A 12,607-nucleotide genomic window follows, 5' to 3' on the forward strand; every position below is an offset into this window, starting at 1 on the left:
ATTGCATTTCATTGAAGTGCAATTGCAAGAAGCATTTCAGGATCATCTAGACAAGACTGCAGTAATAGTTAAGAGAGCATTGGTTTGTTAAAGGGAGGTCTTGTCTGACCAATTTGATTGGATACTATGATGTGGTCAAAAAGGAACTGAATGTCAAAAATAATTTTGATATCATATACTTGGATTTCAAGTAAGCTTTTGACACTGTTGCACATGGAAGACTGCTGTACAAATTGGAGAGGTATGGCATTAAGAGTAAGTTGCTACAAGATAAAGGGATGGTTGAGTTGGAGACGACAGAGTGGTAATCAAAGGACACTGCTCTTCATGGACAAATGTTATTAGTGGAGTTCTCCAGGGTTCGGTGCTGGGCCCATTGTTGTTTTGTGTATTCTTCAATGATATTGATGAAGGTATATCAGGATTAATATCCAAGTTTGTGGATGATACAAAGGTTGGCAGGATTGTTAATGAAAGTAAAGACAGCATGCTACAGCATCCAAATGGATCTAGACAAGTTGGGCAAATGGGCTGAGAAGTGGCAACTGAAGTTTAACATTGGCAAATGCAAAGTACTGCATATGGGTAGCAATAACCCAAAAGAAATGTACCAACTGTGTGGTACTATACTCAGGGAAGTGGAAAGTGAAAAAGACCTGGGGGTAATTGTGCAGTCAAATATGAAGTTTTCTGAGCAGTGCAGACGAGCCATGAAGTCTTGTCAATGATATATAGGAATTTTGCTAGCAGGGACAGGAAGGTGATTATCCTGTTGTACAAGGCAATGGTCAGGCCACACCTAGAGTACTGTGTACAGGTCTGGAGGCCTCATTTTAGGAAGGATGTAGAGTTGCTAGAACAAGTAGAAAGAAGGGCAACAAGATTGGTGAGAGAAACAAAGTGGTGCTCCTACCAAGAAAGGCTTAAGTTCTGCAAATTGCAATGCCTGGAGTGTAGGCACCTGCAAGGTGATCTGATTGAGGTGTATAAGGCCTTGAATGGGTTGGGCAAGCTAAATGCTGATGGGATTCTTCCTCTTGCTCAGATTAAGAATCTGAGGGGGCATAGATTCAAATTGAGGAAAGACAATTGTAGAATAGTTGTGTGGAAATTTGCCTTTAGCCATCGAGTGATTCATTGGTGGAACAGACTTCCATCTTTTGTTGTGTAAGTTGATAGCCTGATAGTTTGAACAGACTAAGAGTAGAAAACTTGCTTCTTGCCCTAATGGTAGCCGAACATTCTGGTCTCTTGCCAAAGCTATTGGCCGCAACTTTTGCCCATCTCTGCTCCCACCTCTGTCCAAACCAGATGGTTCTGTTGTCACTTCAGCCAAGGATAAAGCTGACCTGCTTGCATCCCATTTTTCTTCCAGCTCGTGTATTAATGATCTTGGTAAAACACCTCCCACCATTCCCAACACGCTCCATTCAATGCCTCCCGTGGTCTTCCGTCAAAAGGATATCAGAAGGATTTTGATGAATCTTGATGCTAAGAAAGCTCCAGGTCCTGATGGTATTTCTCCACTTGTTCTCAAAACCTGTGCTCCTGAACTTACTCCTATTCTTTGCCGCCTTTTTTCACTTTCTTATTCCAAAGGTGTTTTTCCTTCTGCTTGGAAATTTGCTCATATCCAGTTCCTAAAAAGGGTGACAAATCCCTCCCATCCAATTATTGTCCCATTGCAATTACTTCTACTCTTTCTAAAGTAATGGAGAAATCAATTAACTGCCAACTCTTAAACTACCTAGAAACCTTCCATCTGATCAACGATCGCCAGTATGGATTCCGTCAGTGTAGATCCACTGGTGATATTCTGGCTTATGTTACCCATTTATGGACTAATTCAATGGAAAGGTTCGGTGAAACACAAGTAGTTGCTCTTGACATCTCAAAGGCTTCTGATCGTGTTTGGCATAAAGGTCTTCTAAACAAGCTTTCATCTTATGGTTTGCCAACTGTTTTTAGTAATTGGTTATCCAGTTTTCTCTCTGATTGCTCACTGAGGGTGATGGTGGATGGCTCTCTCTCTTCTAACTTGTCCACTAATGCCGGTGTCCCCCAAGGTTTAGTTCTTTCCCTCACTCTTTTCCTCTTGTATAGTAATGACCTTCTTCCATTGACTGGAAATCCTATCCATAGTTTTGCCGATGATAGAACATTGCATTCCACTTTCCATTTTGAGAAACCTTTTCCTGCTCAATCAGCTTCAACTTCTCGAAAATCTGCTACCAATTCCTTAAATGCCGATCTTCAGGTAATTCTCCAGTGGGGCAAAGACAACTTAGCTGATTTCAACCCTTCTAAAACTCAGTCTTGTCTTATATCTCGCAAAAAGGATTCTTCTGCTCCTATGCTTATCTTTAGTGACACTCCTATTTGTAGGCAAAATGATATATCTCTTTTGGGGATTACCCTGACTTCTAATCTCTCTTGGCACAAGCACATTACAAATATTGCTTCCTCTGCATCTAAAAAACTTGGTTTTCTTTTTCGCTCTCGGCGTTACTTTTCTTCCAAACAGCTGCTCACTCTGTATAAATCGCAAATCTGCCCTGCCATGGAATATTGTTCCCACATGCTGGTGGTGCCCTCAAAACCTCTCTCAGGCTTCTTGATTCCATTCAGAAGAGGGCAGTTAGGTTAATTAATGATTCATCTCTAACAGAGTCTCTCCACTCGCTTTCTCATAGACGTACTGTTTCTGCTGCATGCCTCTTCTACAGATACTTCCATGGGCACTGTTCTTCTGAATTGTCTTCTATAATTCCCGCTCTCTCTCTTTCAAAACAGTCCGAACACGTGCCGCCACCAGCCAACATCCATTTACTGTCCAACTTCAAACCCACAGAACCAACTTTTCATCTTCCTCATTTATTCATTCAACTGCCGTTTTCTGGAACAACCTTCCTTCATACGTATTTCCTGAAAATTACAGTCTACAGAAGTTCAAGTCCAATGTCAACAAATATCTTCTTTCATCTTCTCAACCTCCAAACCAAGCACGGTACTAAGTACTATAGGTTCTAATACCTCTCGTGTTTGGGGTTCACATAAAAAAAAATAAATTTAAGACTGAGCTGAACAGGCATTTGGAACAAATGGAGGGGTGAAATGGGAGGGTTTTTTTTTTTTTTTTTTTTTTGGCTGATGCTGCATATTGTTATTTGGTTTTTTAGGAGCATTAGCAACTAAGGCCATATTGCTCCGGGGATATGCGGTGGTCATTCCATTCCCTTATCTTTCCGCATCCTCCGTATTTGGTGGTCACGGGCTCAAACCCCGGTCTAATCAAGAAGCGTGTGCTACACACTGCTGCTCATGCCCACCTGGCTATAGAGGCGCTGGTGCTGCATAAACTTGCTTTCTTGCATCGTATGCCTCTACTAATGCTAATGTTTTTGTAGTGTTCTTTTCCTCCAATATTCCTTTAGTTCTGACAATGTCACCCACTCCAGAAAAAGAGAACTTTGTTTAGTACCTACAGTGCTTGACTGTAGGTACTAAACACGAAATAAGTTCTTATTTCTTGCCACATTTTTCACGAAACCCATAAAACTTCACCAAACACTTGCTTAATGATGGGTGTTCGATTTTATAAGTTACAGCTCTTACTCCTCAATTTTTATTATTGAAAAACTCTCTAGAATCACCTACAATCTTCTATAATATAACCACTTTCTAGAATATTCTACAACAGGGGTTCCCAAACTATGGCTGCAGGCCAGATCTGGCCCGGATATTTCAATTAGTGATATCTCTGTACCACAGATATCACAATAAAATTTATGACAAACACACTTTACAGATTATTTTAACATTCGTCAGTTGATTAACAGTGAAGCGATTTTTTGAACTTAGGATCGAAATAGATCTATTTATGAATGAAAAATTGAAACCTATTCCAGAACTGTCAGATTTCAAATGGTTGTAGAACCTTGCCTTTTTAACAGATACATGTGAACACTTGAATTTTCTTAATATGAAACTACAAGGACGAGAAAAACATGTCAATGAATTGTATTAAAATGTCAAAGCATTAGAAACAAAACGAGTTATTTTAAAGTCAACTACTTTGGAATAAGTTTTCACATTTTCCATGTTGCGATAATTTATCTAAAAATATGCCTACCTAGTTCTAATTTTTCCATTGAAAAGTTTGTTCAAAATGTTAATTTGTTGCAGGAAAATTTTTTGGCTAGATTTTCTGATTTTAAAAATAATTCAAAAGTGTTTGAACTTTTTCGAAATCTGTTTGATGTACTCATCAACGATGTTGTCAAATGTCAAAAGTGGGGGATGTACTCATCAACATCGTTGATGAGTACATCACCCACTCCAGAAAAAGAGAACTTTGTTTAGTACCTACAGTGCTTGACTGTAGGTACTAAACAATGTTTGACGTACTCATCAACATCATTGATGATGTACTCATTTCGTACTCGTCAACATCGTTGATGAGTACGTGAAACGGATTTCGGGTATTTACAATTAGAGTTGGTAGATCTTTAATCTAATGATGCACTGAAGACAATATTTAAAAATGAAAATCTAATTCAATTTTATTCAACATTATCTGAATCAGATTACCCAAAAATTAAAAATTTTGCAAGAAAGGTTAGATCAATTTTCAGAAGCACATATTAGTAAATTAATAAGAGGAGTATACCTCAATATAGTACGTGGAACACTTCCGCTGAAGAACACATATATATATATGTGAGCAGATCTTTTCAAATATGAAATATGTGAAATCAAAAATACTATCATATCTAACTAACCCGTATTTTACATGACTTGTTAAGAATTGGAACTAGTACTTTAAAACCCGATATTATGGAACTTAGTTGCATTCTACAACCACATTCATTGCATTATTTATAATTTTGTTGTATTACTAACTGTATTTTTGTGTTTAGTACAATAAATAAGTAATAATTAAAATGTGATATAAACAAACTGCTTTATTTTATATTACATATCCATAGATTTATTTTTAATCTGTAGATATAAGTAGGTATAAAATTTGTTTCTCTGCATAGCATCAAAGTTATACAGAGAATATAGTTTTCAGATTAGGAACTTTCTCCGGCCCACCAAATATTCCAGAAATTCATGTGGCCTTCTTCTTTAAAAGTTTGGGGACCCTGGTCTACAATGTTCTAACACATTCAAGAAACTCCTACAATGTTTCACCACATTCTGGAGTTTTCTACATCTTTATGGAATATTCTATAAATTTCTTAAATATTGTTTAAGTTTTGTGATTTTTATGCATAATATAAACTATTTTTATTAAAAAACTGGTAAATCAAGTAGGTCCTATTTTAATAAAAACTTTGAAAATTAAGAAAAATGAAACACGATTCCAAATGTTTAGGTGGGAGTGTAGGAAACAACTGGTTTGGGGTAATTCAATAAGGTGATGAAACCTTCTAATAGTTTCAGCTGAAAAAATTCATGTATGAGGGGGTATCAAAAAGTTCATACCCTCACCTAGAAATCTGAAATGCCACAGGAACTTTAATCCTTTTCTATGTACTCTCCATGTATAGTAACACATCTCTCTCATCTATGGATCAGATGTTTAATGCCTCGATTATAGAAGTCCGCACCTTTTAACCACGATTCCACTTCATTGATGACTTCCTGAGATGAATGAAAGCAATGTCTATGCAATAGTTTCTTCATTTTTTGAAACAAGAAATCTGACAGTGCTAGGTCACGAGAATAGGGTGGGTGCTGCAGTAGTTCAAAGCCGCACTAGGCAACAAAGTTGGTGACAGCAGCGGCCGTGTGAGTCAGTGCATTGTCTGACAAAAGACGGACACCTTTGGTTAACATTCCATGCCTTTTCACCTTCAAAGCATTGTGTAACTTTTTCAAAAGATTTCTGTAGTATTCTCCGGTAAGTGTGGAACCACAAAGTAGGTAATCTGTCAGGATAACCCCTTTTCTGTCCCAAAACATGGTCAACACACCTTCTTCGCAGGTGGAGTGGTCTTTGCCTTTTTTGGAGGTGTGCTTCCACTGCTTTGACATATCTTTAGTCTTCAGATCACACTGGTAAACCCATCATTCACCATTTGTCACTAACAGATCAAAAAAGTTCTCAACATCCACATTGCACAAATCCAACAGTTGGTGACAACACTGCATTCAACATTGCTTCTTCAGAGGCATCAGCAATCTTGGAGCCCATTGTGTAGAGACCTTAGACATGCACAGATGGTCATGTAAAATGCTGTGGGCAGACCCATAACTAATTCCCAATGCATTTGCGATGAATTGTCACACATCTGTCACTCAGCACCAGCTGCTCAACCTTTGCAACCGTCTCACTGTCCGTGGATGTTGATGGCCTTTCTCTTGGCTTGTCAGAGACGCTCGTATGACTGCACTGGAACTCCCGTTTCCACTGTTTTACAGTGTCATAGGAAGGACAATTCTGCCCATACACAGGTTTCATTTCTTCATCAATTTCCTGAGCTTTCTTGCCCTGCAAATGCAGGAACTTGATCATTGCTTGATACTCCACTTTGTCAACCATAGCGTCTTTTCTCAGATTCCAGGCTCCACCTCTGGTATATGATCACCTATGGGAATGAAATTTCACGTTAGTTATTGAATATGTAGACAACTTATACTAAAAATGGCATCTTCCTACTGATATCTAGGTCAGGTTATGAACTTTTTGACACCCCCCCTCATATGCCTGTGTATACTTGGCTAAATGAAATATTCTTCCAATCTGGTTCACAACTTGTTTTTCCTCCCACTTAAGTTTGAATTTATGCCACTGATTCTAGTGTATTTTAATTCATAAAAATTTTACCTTCATTTACTTTAATATCCTCCTCTCAAGCCTTATAAAGCCTCAAGAAGATCTCACTATTTAATACACCTCAGTATTAAGTACCCCATAAATTTAAGGTTTAATCAAAGTCAATCATCTTAATTACTTCAATTTTTAATTTATTATGAGCAATTTATTACTCTCAGGCAACAATTCATTTTTACACAATAATATGTAACTAAAATTCCCCTTTTAACATTTAACAGTATTATTCCCCTTTTAACATTTAACAAAGGATTAAGCTTTTTATAACTCCTCCCCATACACTTCCATTGAAAAGTATATTATCACAAAAGAGTAAAATTACATATTTACCTTCCTGAGGGCCAGTAGTGATGTTACTGACTGACTCTGGACCATAGTCAAAAGTTTCTGCTTTTACCCTGAATACATACATAACCATCTCAGCCAGCCCATGAACAGCAAGATGGGTGCTTGTTACCTTCTGTCTAACTTGTTTACTGAAATCTGATTGAAAATAAAATGAGCTTATTTTAAATTTTCTACAGGTATACAGTGAATATCAATTACTTGCTCACTTATAATTATTCACTCATACTTGCTCTTACATGCTTTAGTAGTTAGAACATTACAGGGGAGCTTTATTAAGAAGTTTTCAAGTTAAAGAAACATGATAAATTTAGTTTGAGTGTACCTTGAATCAGTTTGCTATATGTTAGTTTCTGTTTGTATGCAGGTGCACAACAGTTTGGTATGTAGATGAAGATTGCTGCTTAAGTTTTAGTAAATCTCTTCTTTGGCCCGAATACAGATTTCCATAGTAAACCTGAAAGATTACTAGTAAAAGCTTAACGAGTGTACCAGGTAGTCAGTTTTGTAAATTTGCAAGGAAATTCAATAAAATAAATTTACCATATGAGTATAATTTTTTTCTTTAACTTGAAATCTACTTACTTACAATCCATTTTGTTTATCTTAACAAGAACACTTCAAAACCTGAAGTTTCAATGAATTCTCACTTTATAATTTACAGAAAAGCAATAAGAAAAATCAGTGACTCAAAGAAGAGAACTGTTCTCCATATGGCCAAAAAATTTTTTGAATCCAACATCACTTAAATGTTATGACGAGACCATGATCCATCCGTTGGACCAATCATTTGTTTACACCTTTGAAACACAACTACACAGAGAGGTGTATGTACATACAAAATTGTGAATAGTGAGAATTCATATTTTATTTACAATAGTTACAATGCTGTAACTTATATACCTGATATGCTATTCCTTGTATCTGGTCAGTTAACTGCATGAGTTATTTTACCAAATATCAATTTTATTTTTTAATGTTATCAAAACTTATTTCATTCCAAGACTAAATAACATTTACCGATATTATAAAAATATAGCTGAAAGTGATGGTTCTGCTAATTATTATCAATGTTTAACAGAAGCTCACTTTTAGCTGTTTTCGCATAAAACCCTACAAATACCATCTACAGAGTCCATCAGAATCAATTGACACATCCCATTAGTTTTTCTCCTGCACATGTGCATGTGCAGCAGGAATCTGTTTTTAGTTAGATAATGCAAGAGACTAGAGAGATTAGTTCATTATAGAGCAGTGGGGAATTCATTTCATGAATTGAGCAATTTTTCAAAAGAAATTCTATTGTTACAATGTGAATAATTTTTGGTGACATTTTCAAATTTATAACATGCACTCCATCAACATAATCAAACTGTAGGTAGCGAATTTTAAAACAACTAATGGCAATGTAAAGCCATCATGAACTATGTATACTGTAAATATGCCTGATAATGCTTAGTTCACTTGTCTGTTGAAGAGTCTTAGATGATCCATTCAGTCTTGTACATACATTTGTCAGAAGCCACTGCAAGGCAAATTCTTCATGTACAAAAGTTTCATGCACACAAAATGGAGTTATTGTTAAGCTTTTTTGGGTCAAGACTAAAATCCAAGAATCTGCTAGCCCCAGGAACAATCTTTTCATGGTACAGACATCATGAAAAAGAATTGGTTCCCCATTTTCCTGAAGAACAATATATCAATGATATACTGGAACAACATTCCTGCAGTTATGAACTCTTTTGGCAATATTATAAAGAAGAACTCCTTTGTGGCTTTACTTCAATGAGTAAAGCCACAAAGGAGTTCTCCTTCATAATGTAAGTAAGTTTGCATCCATTTCCATAGTCCATTCACTACACTTAAAAGAAAGCTATGAAACTGTTAACCTTCTGTTAGAAAAAATTCAGTATAAGGATCATCGTTCACTAGTCTGTGGAGATTTAAGTTTAAATTGGTCTGCTATACAGCCAACAACTTGGTTATTCAAAAATGCCTTACTTTCTGTGTGAGTGAGGTAGTTGGCAAGAAGTGAACATTTGGAAGGCAGAGTATGGCCACCACAACATTCTCTGATATCCCAAAAGCAACGTATATGCAACTAAGACATGAATCATTGTAGCTCAGGATTCATGTATTCTTGAAAAAATTACTGAAATAAATGAATAAATTCTCTGTAAAATTATGTCAAATTTCCCTCATGTTCAAAAGTGTATAATACAAGTTGACATAAAACCATATCACGACATACTGTTTGGTAAGATTTAAATTACTACCTTGCATATGGGTTTTTTAAAAAAGAATACCTAAACAATACATACTACAGTGTGTGTGCACGCATGCACACACGCACACGTCAGGCCTGTTTTACAGATTCTCTATTCCTTCACAGAGATATTAGGTGGATACAGGCATATGCCTTGGGCCACCATAAACAGGGAACACATACTGTTTAGTAAGATTTAAATTACTACCTTGCAAATGGTTTTTTAAAAAAAAAAAAAAAAAAAAAAAGAATGCTTATATTTAAAATAAGTATAAGAATATGCACAGGTAAACGTTAGCAGTACTACTATGTGCCATAGTAGTACTGCTAACATTTATATGCTTATAAATTGAATAAATTTATCAATTTATAAATTGATATGCTTACAAAAGTGATAAATCTACCGTTTTGCAGTGTAAAACAGACTTTTTCGAGTGTGTTAATGGAAGAAAGTGACTTTAGTGTGTGCAAGTTCTTTCTAACCCGTACAAAAATATGGCTTTGAATAACAAGGGAAATGTGAAAAGATCGAAGAAGGTGATGACATTAGCGAATAAAATTGAGTTATTAGATAAAATTTCTAATGGTGAGAGTGTCTCCTCAGTGGCAAAATATTATAAAATCAATTAGTCAATGGTACGATCAATCAAGAAACTGGAAGAAAAAATCCGCTGTAGTGTCCGTGAAAACGCGCTAATTGCTTCAAAAATTTGCTCTGTAACTCGTGATGTTAAATTAGAAAAAATTGGAAAAGTCTTTAAATCTGTGGATAGAAGACCGAACTCAAAATAAAATTCCGTTAAGTTCACTCATCATTCGTGAAAAGGCAAAACTCCTTTGTCAACACTTTAGCGAAACTGGTGATAGCACTGGCGGGATAAGTTTTTTTAGCTAGCAAAGGCGCTGGTTTGAAATTTCTAATAAATATTACATTTAATATTAAATTGTTTCTTATTTTCATTTCGATGCCATATGCTTGCATTTCACTATATACTGTCTTATGTACATAGTCATATAATACATACATAAACAAAATTTTAAACTAGTTTTTCTTATATATTTCATACTTTGGAACAGAACCCCTTTATTACTATGGGAGCCATAATCAGTATTTGCGTTTTCAGGAATGTAATCGTGGCATTTCTCAGGAATGTAATCCCCGCGAATAGCGGGGGTTTACTGTATATATAACCACACAAAAAAAAAATTATAAACTATAAGAAAAAAAATATAAAAATAGAATGCAAGTAGAGTGAGAATGCAGATTATGAATGAAGTAAATGTGCCTCTCTCCCACCCCCTTGCCTGGTGGGTTCCCCCACTGCCAGCTAACATATCCCACCCCTGGAGTGGGATGTGCTGTTTGACCTTCTTACTGGATTCGACAAGACATGGACCTGACAACATCACTGACAAAGCCATACTGCAGCCTTGCTGCCAACATGCCATTTGGCGATCTGAACCTGGTTCCCTTTAAAACTCCATCCCTAGGCAGGGGAGGGAGAAGATGAGTCTGTCTCCTCCCCTCCCTGCTCCCCCATACTTCACCTGGTGGGACTTATCCCCACTGACATCTTTGGGGATGCCTACTCTATCTTCCCCATTCTTCTACCTGTTTCCCCCAGTCTCTAGTCTGTCCCCACTCTAACTAAACCGACCAAGCATGCCCCTAACAATGCCGCCAATTTCTAATCAATGTCTAAAAATTCAAACACTTTCTTATAAACCTCTTTCAGCCTTTCCAAATTCTAGTGTCCCCTCACCCCCATTTTTTTTTTTTTTTTTTTTTATGGTCTTGGCACTGAAATCCTTGTAAAATATGTGGCAGGGCCTGCCAGAGTACTTAAATAATCTACTGGTTATCTGACCTGCCTCCTCGTGGAAAAGTGGAGGCAATGGAGCGGGGGAGGGGGGGAGACATAATGGCTAAATAGTCAGAGAAACAGCAGAACATAACACTACACAACAAACCACTCCCCGCACACTTTTTAAATCTCTGGCTTCCACAGAGTTCTGTGTCACTTACAAAGAATACAACGCAGAGATAGGGAAACCCCCAGGGGCATCAGACAACTAACAGTACTAAGAGGATCTTGAGTGGAAGGTTGTTTTCAACATGTTACTTTTCTACTTGTGGTATGAGATGTTTGTGGAACCACTCTAACCCAGGCCTTAGAGTTAGACACCCAGATGACTGAAAGTGAAACCTTGATAATGCCTTTGCTTGGAAAACCCTTGGATTTTCTGTGCGGTTTGAGTTTGCAGTTGCCGACAGCATTTCTCCCCCATAAGCAGCAGAGTTAGTCAGTCCTTTACTGCCTTTACCTGGGCATTTTATTTTCCTTCTTCATAATATATGTGTAATCAGGTATTTTTTCCCAACATGTGCCAGTTTCGTCTACATTAAAGATATGTTCTGGCTTGTAATCTTCATTAACAATAATGTACCACAAGAACTCTGGATAATGTTTGGCAGCTTCCTCATTGGCACTAGCTTCCTCACTGCTCACTTTATTAATGTGTATCAGATTTGTTTGTGACTTGAAGCATTGGGGAACCATCCATTGCATTAAAAGTCATTAAAGGACTTGAATTAAAGGTCTCTTCAGCAGCACTTTCACCATGTTTACTCTTTATGCCTTAAAATAAACTTTGTTTTTTCTTGAATGAGCTGTAGGCTACAAGGCATCTGTTTTCATTGCATACCTTCCAGCCACCCACTTAAAAGTTTTTCCATTTCCTCAATCACCAGACTTCTTTTCTTATTTATTATTGTTGACTTTTTTTTTTTTTTTTTTGTGGTAGTTGTTGGCGCATCGGCTTCTGTGGCCATAGTGCACCTCCCAAGGTTTTTGCAGTACTTTGATCCAAGCCCGAGGCGGGATTCGAACCCGCGACCTTTGGGTTGCCAGGCAGGCACTTTACCCACCTGGCTAGCCCGGTCGGCCTTATTGTTGACTGCATTGGCACAATGCTTTATATGTTCAAGAATTCACTTTTTGTCCTGGGAAACTGTGTTTATGGTAGTGTGACTCAAGTGCAACACAGGTGCTACATGAGCCTACTTCTTACTCTTTTCCCCTCGTTTTATAGTCTAAGTTCATTTCCATTGTAACAGAGTGCCGTTTACAACTACTGCTCTCACTTCTTTTTCA

The 12,607-nt window shown here is 37.1% G+C and overlaps 1 protein-coding gene across 1 annotated transcript in view; it reads right to left on the minus strand.

Annotated features, from left to right (window-relative positions):
• Positions 1-12,607, minus strand: part of sdk (sidekick cell adhesion molecule) — a 341,294-nt gene that overhangs the window by 34,908 nt on the left and 293,779 nt on the right. The window contains exon 30 of the mRNA XM_090386436.1: positions 7,172-7,324. Coding sequence (XP_090242562.1) covers positions 7,172-7,324 — 153 coding nt within the window. The remainder of the gene's footprint in view (positions 1-7,171; positions 7,325-12,607) is intronic.

The sequence above is a fragment of the Mastigoproctus giganteus genome, chromosome 12 (assembly GCF_048544385.1).
Source record: "Mastigoproctus giganteus isolate SK-2022 chromosome 12, ASM4854438v1, whole genome shotgun sequence".
Taxonomy (NCBI): domain Eukaryota; kingdom Metazoa; phylum Arthropoda; class Arachnida; order Uropygi; family Thelyphonidae; genus Mastigoproctus; species Mastigoproctus giganteus.